At 33.6% G+C, this 20,366-nt stretch overlaps 1 protein-coding gene across 3 annotated transcripts in view; it reads right to left on the bottom strand.

Annotated features, from left to right (window-relative positions):
• Window positions 1–839: 839 nt before the first annotated feature.
• GAS2L3 (growth arrest specific 2 like 3) overlaps window positions 840–20,366 on the bottom strand; it is a 40,267-nt gene continuing 20,740 nt past the window's right edge. For all 3 annotated transcript variants that reach the window (XM_015070861.3, XM_053226651.1, XM_027071006.2), the window contains exons 4-9: window positions 19,334–19,449; window positions 17,306–17,447; window positions 12,429–12,492; window positions 11,351–11,489; window positions 6,834–6,941; window positions 840–4,872 (exon numbers count right to left, since the gene is read on the bottom strand). In XM_015070861.3, coding sequence (XP_014926347.1) covers window positions 3,559–4,872; window positions 6,834–6,941; window positions 11,351–11,489; window positions 12,429–12,492; window positions 17,306–17,447; window positions 19,334–19,449 — 1,883 coding nt within the window. In that variant the 3' untranslated portion in view covers window positions 840–3,558. The remainder of the gene's footprint in view (window positions 4,873–6,833; window positions 6,942–11,350; window positions 11,490–12,428; window positions 12,493–17,305; window positions 17,448–19,333; window positions 19,450–20,366) is intronic.

Below are 20,366 nucleotides of genomic sequence, written 5' to 3'. Positions count from 1 at the left end.
TATAACAATATTAGCATGTGCTATAGTTAACAACCTTATTGCTAAATCCATGCATGTATTATTTCTTCAAGATCAAGTATTGTGGTTTTTTTGCCAGAATAAAACAGTGTATTTATAGGAAAACAACTATAAAATATCAGTTTACAATCTCAGATTTACTGGTAATTGTTTTTTAATGTTTTCCTAATATTCCCCCAAATTTCATAATCTCATGACTTTAAGTTTAAAATTGTACACACAGGTTTTCCTTACAAATAGTTAGGGAAATATAAGAATTTTGCCTAAGTGGAATTTTTTTTGTTTTCTTTTTAGGAACATCACAAGAAATACATATTGAACACATATTGAACTAGTTTTTATAATTGCTCTGATCATGAATATACAAAAACATGAGTATTTCAAGGCTATTCTCACTGTGTCTGAGTGTGTAATTAAAACAGAATTCCAGGAACTGGAAATTCCTCCTATCAGTAGCCTTCCATTAACACAATACTTGTGTAATCTACAGAACTGTGCTTTAATAAACAATAAATTATTTCTATTATCTCAGTTATCATTAAATATGAGTTTAGCCTTTACTGAGTCAAACTTCTAGGAGATACAGCAACTTAGGGAACAAAAATACTGCTATTTAACAGCAGAATCTTATAATCTCATGGGAGTACTGAAATGAATTTCATATGTGTAAAAAGGACAGTTTAAGTAGCAATAAAATCAAAACTATTCTCAAATTATGAGTGCTTAATATATGTGATTATGAGTGCTTAATATATGTGATTTCTCACATGAACCAAGTGATCAGAATGTATTCACAACACACATAAAAGCAAATGGAGAACTCGTTTACGTTTAAATTTTAATACTTGAGAAAATATAAGTTAAAATCTGATACAAACACTGCTGCACAAGAAAATGTGCACAAATTTGGATTCAAATGGAGTCATATGTGAACCTGGATGTACAAATGTATAATAACCACTTATCATTGAGGGCTTTAAGACTAATAGATTTTAAAATCAAGTAGAGATAAATAGATTACAGAAGGAAGAGCAATTTTTTCTCAAAAAATTTCCCTTATCCATTAAGAATTGTAAACTCAATATGGAAAGGAAAGTTAGAGGTCACTTAATTTATCAAGGTATTTTGAAGACATAAATCTTAAACAACTGCTGTAAGCCCAAACAATCTAAAAATGATCAGCATTTCATTTTCCTTTGAAGATTAGTTTGATGTATCAGTCATGTTAACAAATTATAGCAAAGAAAAATAAAAACTCATTCCATCCTTTTTTGAAAATACATGCTATTTCTTCTGCCAGGTGCTTTAACAATTTAAGCTTAATACTCATTTTATTAAATATGAAATATGAAAAATCTTTTAAAACCTTGTATTATGAGTAAGAAGAAATGAAAACTTTCCACCTTCGGTATTGTATTTTAAAAACTGTGAAAATGATTAGAAACACCAGTTCTTTAAAAGCATTTCAAAATATATTTGAAGAAAGTATCTTTCAGCTGTTGCTTTTTTTAAAAAATCTTTATGTTGGAAGGGTAAGCTATATATAAATAAAAATTCATTCAACATGAACATAAGTGGAAAAATTCCCTACTGATGACGAACAGGGCCATTTGTAAATTAACTTCCAATTTAACAACAACAACAAAATTCTTGGAATTTGTGCCAGATGCCTGTGGGATGCTTTTATTCCTGATTACTCTCAACACAAAAGTTACTGTTTACATACTGTAAAATTTACTTGGATTCATAGGTTGGTTGTAGTATCATATTTTTTTTAAGTTCTAGAAGTTACTGATAGAGAAGAATTCTTTGATCTTATGAGGAAATAAACTCCTTCTTGAAGGTAAAACTCTTCCTCGTTGACAGATACATTAAATATTTCTGATCACTAAAAATGTAAAGCTTCCAGCACTTCTTGAACTTGATTTCACTTTCCAAAGACGTAAATATTCCCTCTCAAGGCCCAGAGCAACAGAACGAAACCAAATATTTGGTGACTGTCTCTTGTAAGAAGAGAAACATCAATTATTCCAAAAACGAGCCGGCATATATCTCTGATTTTAACTATATTCCTCAGACAAAAGGTCACTTCATTTTATACAAAGTTTTCTTGCTTTATAATCTGTAGAATGTTAGTAGTCAACTTAAGATGCTTATCTTATAATTGCACCTTTGTATAAACCATTATTTTTCTTTAGACAACACATTCTAGCTTAAAATAGGGAAATACAAACCACAATTTTGAAAACAATAACCTATGATAACTGATAACACTATAAAGTTCATAAGCACACCCCCCAAACTTCTGAAAGTACATTAATACTTTTTTAAATAGTCACAATCCCTTGAAAAATTATTTACATTTATCTTAGATCAATGGAACCTATGCGGTCATTACATGATGTGGATATGTTCCTTGGAGAATCTGCTTACAGAGCCCAAAATGCCGCATAGGTACTGTCCACTTGCCATTGAAAAACTGAAAGCAGCATGACATTATTAAAAAAATAATAATAATGTAATTGAAAGGATCTACTTAAAATTGGCATTGTGCTATCTAAAGAAAAATAACAATCACATGAGAGAATTTTTATATAGCACCACCATAAGATTCTTTAATAAAACCTTAATTTTAAGGCTGTTAAAACATAATTCTGATGTTAAAACATTATGTTAAAGTAAAAATTCGTATCTGCACTCATAGGAAACTATAATAAAAATATTTTTAATATGCTAAAAGTTACTAAATCAGTTTCCCCTTTCACATTGCACAACACCCATCTAAAAGAGGTGTACATTTTATAATGTCTTGTTTTTTTACCAAATTTCAGTTTATATTTCAATATTTTGTGTTTTTTTACCAAAAATATTACAAATTTTTTACCAAAAATATAATAAAATATTACCAATATTAAAATAAGCCAGTCAAAAATCAAAAACCTGATTTGGAAAGCTTGAAAAATTTTAAGTAATAGGATTCTACCAACCCTAGAATAACGTCCAGCTAATCAACAGCAGCAGCCACTGGTACTTAGTATTGTTCAGTCAGGCAATCCTGATCAAACAATTAAATTAGGTGCCTTTTGTAAGAAAAATGCCAAACCGTTGCTAATTTTAAGATGCAATAATTAATATTTAGAGCACCACTGTTGCCATTAGCCAGTATGTAACCTCCATATTTAATACACATTTAAAAATATAGCAACTATAATTATAACTCTAGTAGTGTTATTTAACTCTACATTTCCCTTAAAGGGCAGACATTAACAAAGATGCTATGAATTGAAAATCATATAAATGTCTATTATTAATAAGAACCTTATAGCAATTTTACAACTGTCCGCCTCAAAAGGGTACCTTCTGGTGAATTCAGAAATGTGAATTCTGATGCACCTTCCACCTCCATCCCCAACCTCCAACCCCCATCTTACTGTGCCTAATGTCTGAACCTATTTGGACAAACAGGAGAAATTTTTAAGATGTGATGCTAATACATTCACTCTTTGACTTTCCTGTTTTCTTCAAATGACACATTTGTGTTTACTTTCTAGGTTTCTTACTTCCAGTCATAACAAAATAATGGTCATCATCTTCCTTTTTCTTTGCAGTATGTTTTTTATCGCCGCCAACTGCTTCCTTGCCAGATGAGGGTGGTTTCCTGGTTGAGGCTGGGGCTTTGGCACTTTTTGGAAGCCCTTTAGCTAAATACTGGCTCTTAGTGGCAGTCTGTGCTGACTTTGGTACAGTCTGTGTCTTGACTGAGGACTGGGGAAGACTCACGATGGACAGTGGGGTACGGCCAGGGGACTTCGAGGAGCTGGGTCCTATCTTCTGGGATGTACTTTTATTTTGAGGCTGCTTTTTGGCAACTGAAACCATATTCTTATCTTTCGATTCCTGTGCAGCTTTTGCAGGCACAACTGAGGATACCGAGAGTGGCTGCTTTAAATTCAAGGCTGACTTAAGTTTCTGTGTTGGCATTGCTCTTGCTTGTGGGGCTCCATCAGATGGCTGACACCCTGTTCCTAGACCTGCGGTTGTAGTTTTGGAACTAGATTTTGTAACTTTTGTAGGGGAATGGAATGAAGGGGAAGGTTTAGGCCTTACATGGATATTTGCTTTAGGGAGCTTTGGACCCTTTGATGATGAATCTGAATGTGCAGCTGAGTGAGATACTGCATTATCCCTGGAAGATACATGAGTGTGTTTCAAATGCTTTGGTTCAGTTTTTCCAGAAGATTTATTTGGCAAAAGTGCAGACTCAGGCACATCTCTGGGCTTCTGGGCCATAGTAAGCTTGACCTTAGGAGTACTGGGTGATGGGATGCATTTAGGTGCAGTTCTGGATGAAGCTGGTGAGGAAGTACTTTTACCTACTGGATTTAAAGAAGGAAGTGAAGACGATGCATTGTTTGAAGGCACTGGTGGTTTCTTTACTATGCCTTTTGAAGATTTGAGCTTAAGATGAGAAGACACTGCTGGAGTATTTGGCAATTTAGGACGGACTGACACGGAGCCCAGATTCCCTCCTTTTGGGGAAGATGCTGGCAGCAGCTCAGCCGGTGGACATGTCTGCTTTTCTTTGCTCCTTGGAATACCAACTGGTGTGCCAGGTTTTGATTTTTGTTTCTGAAACATGCTAACTGCTGACAAAGGATTCATTTCAGGAAGCTGAGGTGTTCTGGCAGATGAATCAGGTATACTTTCATTAGCAACTCCTTTTTGAAATGCTAGAATTTTTTGTTCTAGTGTAGCAAACTGCAATATGCGACAGGGATCATATTTAAGCAAAAATCCTTGAAGAGTATCCCAGCCTCCACCAACACGGACCATGACGTGTTTTCCATGAAGCATCTTTCCCCCAAAAGAAAGTAAAAAGTAAAGCTGTAAAACTGAAACGTTCAGTTACAATTCATTAGCAGTCACAATTTGTGACATCTGTGATCTATGAAATTCAGAGTACTTGCCAACAGCTTCACTATAAATTGACAGTCTATTCCTTACAATATTAAAATAATCAATTTAATTCATACTGAATCATGCAACAATATACGTCTTCTAATTTGTAAGAAAAATATTTGCACATAACTTGCATCCAAAAATCCAAATTACAAATATACACAAGTGCAAGGGCAATATTATTCAATAAAGAATGAAATATTGAAGGAAGAAAAGAGAGAAGAAAGATGGAAGGATTGGAAGAGAAGTGAGGACTTACAGAAAGCATCATAAGAAAGAAAAAATAATTATGGGAGAAAGATAAAAATGACTAAAACTTGTACTTCAATTTTTTAATGTTTATTTATTTTTGAGAGAGAGAGAGAAAGAAGGGGAGAGGGGGAGGGAGAGGGAGAGGGAGAGAGAGAGAGAGAGAGAGAGAGAGAGAGAGAGAGAGAGAGAGAGAGAGAGAGAGAGAGAGAGAGAGAGAGAGAGAATGAGCAGGGGAGGGACAGAGAGAGGGAGACACAGAATCCAAAGCAGGCTCCAGGCTCTGAGCTGTCAGCACAGAGCCCGACACAGGGATCAAACTCACAAACTGTGAGATCATGACCTGAGCCAAAGTTGGATGCCTAACCAAATGAGCCACCCAGGTGCCCCATGTAGTTTACAACTTAAATAAATTACTTTCATGTACATTTTAGCAATTTAATATTTCAAAAACTTTGATATAATTTATCATTTATAAATATATTTATATTGTATTATATTATATTACATAATATATATTCTATATTATATCATTTATAAATATATTTATCATTTCTTCTTTGTATACAAGAAAATTTTGGCTCTGAGAGATTGAGGAAATAGTCTCAAATCACACAGCCTGGCCTGGTCTCAAACATACCAGGCTGCCCAACCCAAATGGTGTTTTTGTGTGGACAAGATGCATCCTGGGTCTGCCAGCACAGTCCCAGCTGATTTTCAGGCCCCTATCCATTCAGCAGGCAAATATTCTCAATTATTTGAGATTGCCCTGCAAATTTTAACTTAAATACCATGCTCTGTGCACCATCACTGTATCAGACTGCCTTAAAAAAAAATAAAGCTAATTAAAAAGTAGAAAATGCTTGGATGTGTTTCTATGTGAGTTGGGTGGGTTGTGGGTAATGATAACATATGAAATAACAGAAAATATGGATGGTGAAATTATCTTTTAAAAACTTTTATATTATACTCCTAAATTGGGAATAAAAGAGGTCTAGTATCAGAAGTAGACAGAATGCTCAACAGGTGAAACTTCTCTTTACCAATAAAGGGGATGGCCAATCACCTGTGGGTTGCAGATGGGGCGAAGGAAGGGAATGAAGATGCATATCAGGATGGTGGTATATGCACTGATGCGGTGTCAATGCAAAAAGGTTCTACACTTAAGACCCAATCTATACAGTATTATAAGCTTCAGTGTTTCTACTTCCTTTTCTTATGACTGATATTGAAACTTACTAGATGTATTGTTTTGCTTTTTTCTTCTCATGATGGAAAATTATGCCTTTTTAGAAAATATCAAAAATGGAATAAATTACCTAAAGTATACAAATATTTTCCCCCCAAAATTATATTCAATGTCTGAGTAGTCTTAGCTATCTTGTAGTTAGGAGTTTGTTGTGTTCAAGATATCTACCCAAACTCATTATACGCCCATGAAAGCAAGGATTCCGTATTTTTCCTGTAGAGTAAAATTCTTCCATTAATAACACCCTCTATTCCAATTTTTTAAAAATTAAAAGAGAAGCAAAAGGAATTTGGTAAAGCAATAAATCCAATTTCAAAACAAGATCTGTATGTAAATAGAGTGTAAATGGTGGACTTACTCTTATAAAGAGTATCTTATCCCCAAGTCGGTACCGTCCTTCAGATAGGTACTCAATAGAAAATCGGTGGGAACAACTACAAGGAGGGTCTTCAGCAATATGTTTAACCTAAGATTAAAAATAAACAAAATTTAGTGCTTGTGACAAAAAATATTTTATTTAAGATTAAAATGCAAGGTTATTTGATAAGAAAATCAAACTCAAAGATAAGAATTTAAAGACAGTTGAGCCATTTATCTCTCCTTTACCTGTTGACATATATTGGGATATGTTTGTTTTTTTTTTTTTTTTTAAGTAGCCTCTATACCCAACCTGAGGCTTGAACTCATGATACCAAGATCAAGAGTCACATGGTCTACCAACTGAGCCAGCCAGGCGCCCTCACAACTGTTGAGATTAGACATTAACTAATCTAATAAAAGCTGTCAGTGACAGTCTTTTTTTTTTTTTAAAGTAGACTCCACACCCAACGTGGGGCTCGAACTTAGGACCCTGAAATCAAGAGTCACATATTCTACTGACTGAGCCACCCCCAGCTGCCCCAGTGATGAAGTCCTGAGTCTCTCTCTCCCCCTCCCACCCTACCTCTTTCCCTCCCCCTCACTCTCTCTCTGCCCAAGTGCAATCAGGATCCTAGTGCTTTCACTGACCACTGGAGAAGTTCTAAAAATGTGTACAACAGTGAAGTCAATTCAAAACACATTACAACACATTAGGAAATACATGAATTCATTTTTAAGCTTGAATTGTTTTATGCCCTTGATTAATATATCGTTGTCAAATCAAAGACAGGCCACTCAGATAAAGCTTGAGTAGGAATTCTCCCTTGTTCCTTAACACCATGCTAACAGTGGAGGGAAATATCTAGATTCTTCCAAAGTTACTGTTTGAAATAAGTAGAGGCATATTTATATCTATTCACCCAAACAGGGTGAGATTCTAAAGAATTCAATTCAAGAGGCATTTTTTCTAAAAGTGCTCACTTTGTTTCAATAGTCTGCTAAGGAGATGAGAGTTGGAAAGAAATCCCTACCTCTATCCCTCAGGGAGCTTACAGATTTTTACCTGCAGTAAACATCTAAAAAATTACAAAAACTGGAATATAAAAAGAAATTCAGGAATTTTATATTTAAAACGTGGACATTGTAATAAATTGATTAAAAATTAAAATATTTGTTAAGATATGTTTGATTGAAAAAAAGTTGCATATCAGCCACCATGGAAAATAGTTTGTTTTCCTAAAATTACATTTTTGAAAAAGCAAGGCCATGAATATTTTTCTCAATTACTTGTCACACACAGCATATCTAAACAAACTCATTTAATTGAACTTAGGCATGACGTTAAACCAAAATCTCTTCAGATATGCCCAATTTAGCTGAGCACTAATAGAAATGTATGATTGTCTTCATTATCCACCCAACGTGAATAGCCACAGGTGGATTCACCAGAGCCTGATCAGAAGGGTCCAGAATTTATCTCCCTACATAATTCATTTAACAAAATAATATGATCATAAATAGAACTTATTTTCATAAGCCATTCAATTAAGTTTATCTTGTTCATAGCCTGGTATATGTGCACATGTGCACACACATAGTACATGCATAAGATGGCTAAAAATAAAGTAAGTATGGGTAAAGAATTTACCATTATTAGAACCATTTACACATTAGTTAACCAAAGTAATCTAAAAGGAGGTATTTTTTTAGTCACTACTTTCTATCCATAAATGTTTCATAGGCATACAGAATTATAGTTGAATGCAGCACTCTAAATAATGAATCAGATAATTGTTCCTTATTTTAAACCTGACCCCAAGATTTCTATAGACCCCATATGTATAGGTGGACACTGAATGTATTCACGTAGCACATATATATTTGGAGAAATGTGTTCCTTTTTAGTTTTCACAAGAATGTGAACATGAAAAGTCACTACTTTCTTGAAAATATCCAAATACCACTTGCATTCAGCAGTAAAGATTAGCGTTGATCCACAATCTAAATAAAGGGATAAGCTTAAAAGAAATGAGCTATGGATAAGAAGTGTTCTCTTCTGATTTCATCTATTGCATAATTAACATTAAAACACTAAAGGACGGGGTGCCTGGGTGGCTCCATCGGTTAATGTCCAACTTCGGCTCAGGTCATGCTCTCACGGTTTATGAGTTCGAGCCCCGCGTTGGGCTCTGTGCTACGAGCTCAGAGCCTGGAGCCTGCTTCAGATTCTATGTCTCCCCCTTCTCTGCCTCTCCCTCGCTCGTGCTCTGTCTCTCTCTGTCTCTCAATAATAAACAAACGTTAAAAAAAATTTTTTTAAGTAAAATAAAAAAATAAACCACTAAAGGAAACAGCTAATGAAATTAAAATAATTTTAAAAGGTACTACTCTACTATCGATTATGTACTTTTCACAAATATTTTTCTTATTGCTATATAGTCTTCCAAAGGATCACATACAATGATTATTCTGTTATGATAATGATTCTAATTCACCTACCCATTGACCTATTTGAGAATATTTACATTGCTTCCAATTTCTCACCATTATAAACACAATAAATACTTTCATGCATTCTACTTTTTTATTCCCCTTCAATTACAACAAAAAGGAAAGAGAAGCACTTTTGTGGTTCTTGATATCCATTTGTCAACTTGTTTTTCAAAAGTTTACATCATTTTCCATCACAAGTAGCAATTCCTAAGTATAGTTTTACCAGAATTTACCAGCACCAGATTTCATAATTTTAAAAAATTTTACTAATGAGGCAAATTGTGTGTCTTAATTCCTTGATTATCAGCAAGTTTCAACACTGTATTTTTCTCTTGTGTGAACAACAATCTTTGCCCATTTACCTTCTGGAAATGTTTTTCTTATCAAACTGTGCATGATCTTTATATAATAGGGAAATTAACACAATGTACTTCCTATTTAGTAAAAAAATATTTTGGGGCACCTGGGTGGCTCAGTTGGTTAAGCATCCAATTCTTGGTTTCGGCTCAGGTCATAATCTCACAATTTGTGAGATCAAGCCCTGCATTTGGCTCAGTGCTAACAGCACCAGAGCCTGCTTGGGATTCTGTCTGTCTGTCTCTCTTTCTCATTCTCTCTCTCAAAATAAATAAACATTTTTTAAAACTTTACCAATGTTTTCTTCTTTATCATTATTTTAAATTATATGAAATGGAAAATGTTTTACTTTTTACCTACTACATTATCACTGTGTAACATACTGACATTGGCAGTCATCAGATAAATCAATAATATCATGTAGGTAAATATATTTTGGCCTGGTAAAGAGTATTCAGGTTGACATTTTCTTAATCTGTCTTGCAAGGATATCCAAATATCTTACTACAGACTTTTATTACATTAAACAAAACAATCAAAGCAACACTTTCTAAATGTTTATTAGTAATGACTTATTCATTATTTCTTTTTTAAAAAAATTTTTTAATGTTTATGTATTTTTGAGAAAGACAGAGTGTGAACGGGGGTGGGGCAGAGAGAGGCGGAGACACAGAATCCAAAGCAGGCTCCAGGCTCTGAGCTGCCAGCACAGACCCAGATATGGGGCTCAAACTCACAAACTGTGAGATCATGACCTGAGCTGAAGTCAGATGCTTAACCGACTGAGCCACCCAGGCGCCCCTTATTCGTTATTTCTTAAATAATTGTGTACATTAAGCACTTTCATAAATACTACAGTCTGAAAAAGACCATAATTCTAAGCAACAGTGGAAGCAGAAAGAAATGTTTGCTACTCAGTTCACCTCCATCATTTACTAGACTACAGTCATTGCACAAGACCCAGCCTGAGCAACTGCAGCTCTAACTTCTACATGATGACGAACAAGTCAAGTTAAAAGGCTTTCCAGTTGAGACCCCTTATCTAAAAGTCTGCATATATTCTGTCAGGGCAACATTCACAAAAACCCCATCAATTTGCTCCCACAGCTTTTCCTCCTATATTCTTCAAGTATCAGTATACCATTTACATAGAAACCTTGGAAATCACCCTAGATTTTCTCCCTCATCAGAATTAGGATTCCTTCAATTCTACCTCTAAATATGTCCTATAATTGTTCATTCTGCTTCACCTTCACTACTGCTGCTTGAGTTTAGGTTCTCATCATCTTACATCTGGATTATTACAATAAAACCAATATAATCTCTACATGACCATGAGAGTAATCCTCATAATTTGCAAAGCATATTATAATAGTAACATGTTTTAAACAAGAATTAATACATTCTTTGGCCTACAGTACCCTTCATGGTGGATTCCAGCCTATTTGCCTCTCCACTTCTCAACTACACATCCATCCCTTATCTTAAACAAGAAACAACAAATTACCTTTAACAGATAGTGCCCTAAATTCACCAGGGAATGGAAATTAGTACTGGTGTATGTTCTGAATAAGAAACATTTTCTTTTAAATGGAACATCACCTGTGGCAAACTATGAGACTTTGACATATCATAGTTGAGAGAGAAAATAGAGTGATTACTTACAGCTTCATGCAGTTCTTCATGCTGACAGCATGATTTCGGAATGCTAATGGAATCTTCAGGCCCAGAAGTATTAAGTAAGGTCTCTTCCAGTTCAATTTCTTTCTCAAGTTTTACTAATACTGGCGGCTCAATCCCATATCTGGAAACCAATTAGGAGATCTCATTATTCAAGAAAAGTCTGACCCAAACACTTCCCTGCATATCATGATAGGTTATGTTTTATTTTTAAAGTGACGTCCTTATGATTCTCTTCTACCAGTTGTTTCACTGGAATATCTGGAAATGCTTTTTAATGTCACATGGACTGCCAAAAATTTAAGGTATAATCACATCATAGTATATATTTGTACTACTGGATGCTCCCAAATTTCAACTGGGATCCCAAAAGTCAGTCACCTTTAAAGTCAGCTCGAGAGTTAGGGTGACTGGGTGGCTCAGTCGGTTAAAGTCAGCTCGAGAGTAAAGATGGGGCTGAGCCAGGTATGGAGGACACCAAGCCTCCACCTTCTTATCAGACCCTCTTTGTATCCAGAGGATTTGCCTTGCCTTGAAGTGCTAAGAGTTTTACATGCTCTTACCCTATTCTTAGTCTAAAAACTTTAAGTAACTACTTTTACAGTTTAATATTAAATGAAGGTAAAGTATGTGGGTGAGCAGATGTTGACACATGACACAGCTCACACAAATAGAACAAAGTTAATATAAAAAAAAAAGGAAGAAGAAGAATAAATAAGAGATTAAGGTATTTCAATCAAAAATTCTTTTCTTTTAGGGATGCCTGGTGGTTCAGTCAGTTAAGCATCCAACTCTTGATTTGGGCTCGGGTCATGATCTCACAGCTCAGGAGTTCAAGCCCCACATTGGGCTATGTGCTGACAGCATGGAGCCTTCTTGGGATTCTCTCTTTCCTTCGCTCTCTGCTCTTTCCCCACTCTTTCTCTCTCTTTCAAGATAAATAAATAAACATTTTTTTTAAAAAGTATTTTCTTTTATTTATAGAAAATAGTGTTCTATCTAAAATAAAGTAGTTTTTAAAAAGTTTGTAACATTGAAGTTCTGAAATAATGTGAATGCATACCTTGACACAATTCGACCAATTTCTAGAAGACAAAGATACACCTGTCTTGGGTCTTTGTGCAAAACTGTGAGAAAATAAGACCACATATTTTAAAGGGCAAAATTAAATAGGGAAATGTATTTCTGGCATGGAAGAGGTAAAAGAAAAGAATAATGAAGACACTAGGTTTACTTGTATGGAGACTTAGAAAAGACATTTTTATTTTCTCTACATATTATCATCTTCCATAAATTTTTAAAAAACTGGCTAACAAGAAGAAGATGAAAACTTACCATGTACCCAAATTTGTAGCATTTTAGGTCTAAACACCTAAGATCTTAGTAACATTAAGTTATTATATTTCAGATCTCTCAATAAGAGATATTAAGAGATATATCACTTCAATTTTATTCTAAACTCTCTTTAGCTTAGGACTATGTGTTAATGACCTTCTCAAACTTTTTCAAAAACAGAAAAGAAGGAGCACTTCCTAACTCATTCTATGAGGTCAATATTACCCTGATACCAAAGTCAAATACATCACAAGAAAACTAAAGACCAGTATCTTTTACGAATATAGATACAAAAATCTTCAATGCAATCCTGACAAACTAAATCCTGGAGCAAGTGGGATTTATCCCAAGAATGCAAAGTTGGTTGAACATATGAAAATCAACCAATATAATGCACCATATTAATAAAATAAAAGAAACACACAATTATCTCAGTAGTCACAGAAAAAGAATTTGACAAAACCCAATACCCTTTACTTGAGAAGAATTAGAAGAAGGAGGAGGAGGAGAAGAAAAGACTCAACAAACTAGGAATAGAAGGAAACTTTATAAATCTGAAAATGTACATCTTTGAAAAATCCATAGTTAACATCATTCTTAATGGTAAAAGACTTAGAATCTTCCTCCTAAGAATAGGGAGAAGATGAGGATGTCCACACTCTCCTCTTCTATTTGGAATTGTACTGGAGGTTCTAGGCAGGGCATGTAGGCAAGAAAAACAAATAAAAGGCATCCATATGGGAAAGGAAGAAGAAAAACTATCTGTATTCACAGATGACATTGTCCTTTGCACCTAAAATCCCTAAGGAATTTATTAAAAAAAAAAAAAGGCAAACAAGCAGGTTCAGCAAAGTTGCAGGATACAAGATGAGTATACAAAAATCATTTCACTTTACATACTAGAAATAAACAATCTGAAAATGTAATTTAAAAATAATTCAGTTTGCAATGCTTCAAGAAAAATAAAGTACTTAGGAATAAACTTAATCAAAGAATTGTATGACTTGTTTACTGAAAAGTACAAAATATTGTTGAAAGAAGATACAAATAAATGGAAAGACATCCTGTGTTCATGGATTGGAAGACATAATACTGTTAAGATGACAATACTCTCCAAAACTGACCTACAGATTCAATGCAATCCCTATCAAAATTCCAATAGCCTTTTTTAAAGAAATGGATAAGCTGATAAAATTCACATAGAATTGTAAGACAGAATAGCCAGAATAAAAACAAAGTTGGAAGACTCACATTTCCCAATTTCAAAACTTACTACAAAGCTACAGTTAAGCAAGACAATGTGTTACTGGCATAAGGATAGACATATAGACCAGTGGAATGGAACTGAGTGTCCAGAAATAAATCCAGACATTTATGTTCAGTTGATTTTCAAAAACAGTGGCAAGACAACACAATAAGGAAAAGAACAGTTTTTTCAACAAATGGTGCTAGCACAAATGGATGTCTACATGCAAAAGAATGAATTTAGACCCTTACTTCACAACATATACAAAAGATAACTCAAAATGCATCAAAGACCTAAAGATAAAGGCTAAAACTATAAAACTCTTAGAAGGAATAAGAGGTGAAAATCTGTGTGGCCCTGGATTAGGCCATAGTATTTTAAATATGACACCAAAAGCACAAGTAATCAAAGAAAAGATTAACTGAACTTAATCAAAATAAAAACTTTCATGAATCAAAGGATACTATCAAGACAGTGAAAGGCAACCCAAAGACTGGGTGAAAATATTTGCAAATCATGTATTTGATAAGGGCCTATTATTCAGAATAAATAAAGAACTCTTACAAGGCAACCAAAAAAGATAAAAGACCCCCCCCCCCAAAATGAGCAAAAGATTTGAATAAAGATTTCTCCAAAGAAGACAAATAAAAGGTCAATAAGCCATGAAAAGATGGCCAATATCATTGGTCATTAAGGAAATGCGAATCAGAACCATAATAAGCCGCCACTTCACATCTCCACTAGGATAGTCATAAAAAACAAATAAATAACAAGATATGAAGGTGTGTTTCACCAGTGGGAATGTAAAATGGTGCAGTCACTGTGAAAAGTTTGGTAGTTCCTCAAAAAGATAAACATAGAATTACTATGTGATTCAACAATTCCACTTTTGGTATATCCCTGAGAGAATTAAAAACATACATTCACTCAAAAACTTGCATACAAATATACATAGCAGCATTATTCATAATGACCAAAAAGAAAAAACAATCAAAATGTCTATCAGATGATAATGTATTTTAAACAATGCAGTATATCCACACATAGAATATCATTCAGCCACAAAAAGGAATGAAGTACTGTTGAATGCTACAACATAAATGAAACATGTTAAATGAAAAAAAAAGCCAGACACAAAAAGCCACATATGTATGGTTCTATTTATACAAAATGTCCACAATATGCAAATCGATAGAGAAAGAAAGTAGATTAGTGGTTGCCAGAAGACGACGGTAGGCAGTAACTGGGACTACTTGTTAATAGCTATGAGTTTTCTTTTGTGAATGATGGAAATGTTCTGGAATTAATTGGTGGTGAGTGTTGCATCACACAGTGAATGTACTAAAAACCAGTTAAGTGTACATTTTGAAATGAAGAACTTTATGTTACATGAAGTACATATCAATTTTTTTAAATGCTATCAACAAAACCTATTATGCTTAAAATGGTTAAGATGCTAAGTTTTGTTCTGTATACTTTAGCACATTAGAAAATTTTGTTTGATTTTTTTTTTAAAGGAACCCAAATGTTAACCTAATGGTTCAAAGATCCTTAATGAAAAACAAAGTCAGAGAAACAAAAACCCTGACCATTAGAACTCAGCTAAATGCACCAATACGGTAGTTGTGGATCATCTACCTTTCTTTTCTTGTCCTTAGAGTTAAAAACATTAGGAAACTTCTGAACCCTAACAGAATAATGGTATATGTGATGAATAATATGCATACTCACTTCCCCAATGGAAATGGCAATTGTTCTTGGATTTATGAATATTATCTATTATATAACCCAAGCACAAAGTATACTCTTCCAAAGCAATAGCAAGGCCTTATTTTAATTTAAAATTCATACCAAAAGGAATTTGTCCTGCAATTTTTATTAAACTTGTTTCTCTAAACACTTAAGTACCTTAAAATAGCATGTTTGCTTTTTTAATTGTTTTCCCTAGCAAAATGTAAAAAATTAAGAGTCTTATCTCTGAAACTTTTAGAAAGTAAAAACATTAGGTCATCAGTTCAATGCCTAGAAATGAATTAATGTTACTGGCAGTGCTTTATTTAGTCTTATACTGACCTTCAGGACAGTCAGAAGATGCCATCTACTTAGAATGAGAAACATACAATTTTATATCCTTTCAGAAACAAAAATTAGAAAGTAGAGACTTCAAAGCATGTCCTCTTCCCCTTGATCTCTATAAGCTGTATAGGACATTAAATCAACCTCATTGTCAATAACAATCAGCACACCTGGATTAAAGCAGGGTGAAAATGGGGGTAAAATAGTAACTCATTACATTTTTTTTTAATTGTACAGTGAATAGGAATATCCAGAGACATATCAAATGGGTAGCAGTGGGAGCAGCCTACCCTATGTGCAGGCAACAAGGGTGTGCACAGTGAGAGAATTTATTTTGTTCTTTTTTTAGTTTATTTTCTCAGTTTATGTTTGATATGAAACTATGAACAGATGGTTACCTAATAGCCTGAGTCTTTGCTTAAGGTAGTGGAACTAGTTACTCCTTTTTTTTTTAAGTTCAGAGAATTTTAAAACAATAATAAAACCGTCTAAAAATTGGTTTGTTTTTTATTATCACCGTGAACCAGCAATTCTAAACAATGTCAGCGATAAAATACTTGTCTCTACCAGGGCACATTACTACACCCATGACCCCCGCCAACCCGTAGTACACTACTGTTGCTATCAAAACATTATCAATTCTATATGTGTATGTATATACATATACAAATGTTTTGAGGAAATATATACATATAGTAATCTAAAACTTAGGTATCTAAGATACCTAACACTTTAGTCCACACAAATGCTTCTACTAACTTAAAGTACATGAGACAATATGTCAGTAATTCTTCAGTAGAACCTGACTTTTTAAAATGAATTGTCAAAAACATGAATCCACTTAGATAATCAATTTGTCAGCTACTGTGTATAAGGTAAATCTAAATACCACCATGAGCATAAACTATTTGGCCTTCTGTTATTTCTATAATTATTCAGTTAAAAAGAAATTACTAATAATTTAGACTTTGTAGAATAATTCTGAATGAAAAGATTCATTAGTAAAGGATTAGTCCAAAACCTTCCCTTGACCAACTCATTTAGGAAGTAAAATATTTCTACAGCATTCTAAATATATGAGATCTTTAACTATAAATGAAAAGCCTAATATATATGGTTTAGAATCTGATTCTCCAATTGTTTTACATATATTTAAAGTATAAATTTTTCTAAGAAAATGAGATATGGAATTTGAGTCCTTATTTGGGGAAAAAAAAATTAGATGTGAGGCATACAAAATTACCCTAATAAACATTAAACACAATGATAACAACAACACTTACCTAAACCTTCAGATTCAAAGAGGTAAGTCTCATCAACCCCAATGTGCCTACACCAGTGAAGGAAGTTTGCAGTATTGTCTCTAGCAAAGAATGAACCTGAGACAGCATCTTTCTTACAGGGCACTTTTCTCATTGGAAAATTCTGGAAAAGGTGAAAGAATAATTTCAAAAATGCAGATCAAAAGTATTTTTATTAGATATCCATTATGATATTACTAAGTAAATGTTTGATGTATTGAATGTCACTTAATAGTACACATTAGGAAGAAAAGATATTTTCAAAAATTATTTTATTTTACTTTAAATATATTTCAGAAGATGATTCCTAGAAAATCAATCTAGTCAAAACTAGCAGCAGGATTAAGCATCTCTAACCTCTTTCTTCTTAAAATGACACAACAGTCTTAATTAAAATAAAAAAATGACAGTCTAATAATTCCAAAGCACATCTAAATGTCTCTCCATATGCAGGTAAATACAAACACAAAATTATTGCTATGTTAAAGGTTAATGTTATGTTAACTCAGTTTTGCTCATTTCCTTATTTGCGGAGTCATAAATATGGTTCTGAGTTTCTTGGAGAAACTGTCAAATAAGGAAGTAGTAACCCATTCTTAATTCAAGTTCTTTGAAAACTGATGGTCTAAGTTTTATAGAATCCTAATTCTTTGACTATCTGGACCAAGAATAGTTAGATAATCTTGCTAAGGCAGAATGGTTTTAGTTCTGTTTTAAATTTTTACTTGAAAAAGCAATTTATGCATAAGATTTTTTAAAATGCAATAGGCACAATAGGGTATAAGTCTTTCTCCCACTTCTATCACTCAGTTCCTCTCTTTATCTAGAGATAACCACTATTACCAGTTCCTTATATACCCTTCCTGTTGCTGTATTTTCCAGAATTAAAACAGTCTTGTGAGTTTTTGTAATTGTCAACTGAAATCTTCTCACTCACATGTTAACAAGCATCGCTACGCACAGAGTATACATATCTACACCGACAGAATGCTACATAAACATGCTACGCTGCAATATGATTTGTGTATGTGCACATACACACTTAACAGTAGGCTGTAGGCATCTTTTGGGGTGAAAAATAACAGATTAAAATAGTCATTTCTAATGAATGGATAATACATTCCACTCTGTTTAGGTACCATAATTAATTTTTAACAATTTATTGATAAGCATTTAAGCTGCTCTTTTTTGCACACTCATTTGTGTGAATTTGTGGTTATTTTCCTAGAATAAATTCCTGGGAGAATTATGTATCAAAAGATGTGCTTTATTTTCAGTGTGCTGTCTATCACCCACTGTCTCCCAGCAAGATGATACCAATTTATATTTCTGCCAACACTGTGTGAGGGTCCAGACCCCACATTCACAGACCTCAGATCTCATCAGTGACCAATGTCTGATGAAAAGAAGAAACCTCATCTACTTCAAATCATGAATTTAGGGTCAATGGAAGAAAAATGTCTAAAAAAATTATTATTCATTCAACCAAATTATAGAATTTACCATCAAGAAGATATATATGGAGAATATGATGATGATGATGATGATAATGATGATGATGGTAATAATAATAATAATAATAATAATAGCCCCAAACTGTGTGCCAGGGACCAACACAAGCTTTATTCTCACTTAACTCTCACAAGTGAGAATATTGTTCTCAGGAACAGCTAACTAGTTACTGGATATTAACTTACACTAAATGCTAGTGTAATACTAGATATTACTGGATATTAACTTACACTAAATGCTAAGCTAAATACCATCCATACGTTACCTCATTTAATTTCACCAAACCTTCACAAATAAATCTAACAAGGTAAATGTCAATACCTCCATTTTGCAAGTGAGAATATTTTTTTCAGATGCTCAAAAAGATTAGGTAAATTATCTAACGTCTTGTAGATACTTGGGTGGAAGTTCACAACCTTTCAGACATGATAAGAAATGTACATAAACAAACTAATATGTACACAGGTATAAAGTCACTACTGTCAAACATGTTCTTACCCCAGGATCTTCAGAGTTGCATGTTTTCACCATGTTTTGAAGAACATCAATCAGTTGGCATAGTAGTACTCCATTATCAAGTTCTTCCAATAATCGTTCTGCCTTAACTTCAATACCTAAAAACATATTTTAAAGTTAAGATCTACTAGAAACAGTAAATTCAAACAATATGGTTAAAATTTAATTAAATGTAATTAGATTGTAGCTGAAACACAAAACAAATTTAGATCAGACCAAATATTCACTCTTAGAAATTACAGTTAAAATAGGTAATGCCAAACTACATGAAAGACAACTGAAACAAAAATATCTGTGATATAGAAGGAAAAATAAAATGACCATTTATTTCATTTTTTAAAAACTAGAGTGTTTTATTTTTCAATATTAACTGTTAATGTTAAGTTTTGATTCACTGCACGTTACTGCTTACACAAGAAAAATATTCTCTTTATATAAGATAGACATTGTTACGATTTTAAAATTATAGGTAATAACATAACAAACACCCAGGGAATACCATCTTTTCACCTCTCAAACCTTTCTTTAGAACCATTATTATTACATAATAAACTTTAAAAAAAATTACCAAATCATCAGGCTGATAAAAACTGTGCAGTTTTTTTTTAATTATCTTGAGAAGGCCATAGATAAGCTTTATATATTCCTTTTCACAAAAACTTTGGAGTGCTACATGAAATTTTGCATTTAAAAAGAGAGCTTTTGGGGGCATGTGGGTGGCTCAGTTGGTTAAGCATCAGACTCTTGATTTCAGCTCAGGTCATGATCTCATGGTTCATGGGATGGAGTCCTATGTCAGGCTCTAAGCTGACTACACAGAGCCTGCTTAGGATTCTCTTTCTCTGTTTCTCTCTCTCTGCCCCTCCCCACTCATACTTGTTCTCTTTATCTCTCTCTCTCAAAACAAATAAACATTTAAAAAGAGAGAGAGAGAGCTTTTTTTCTGGAGAGAAAGTTCAGAGCACTCCTCAATTCTAATTGAGTAAAGAAATATGATGCCAGATATTCTCTAACC

Source organism: Acinonyx jubatus, chromosome B4 (genome assembly GCF_027475565.1).
Source record: "Acinonyx jubatus isolate Ajub_Pintada_27869175 chromosome B4, VMU_Ajub_asm_v1.0, whole genome shotgun sequence".
Taxonomy (NCBI): domain Eukaryota; kingdom Metazoa; phylum Chordata; class Mammalia; order Carnivora; family Felidae; genus Acinonyx; species Acinonyx jubatus.
Note: the sequence above shows the minus strand (reverse complement) of the source record. Positions and strands in the feature narration are given on the sequence as shown.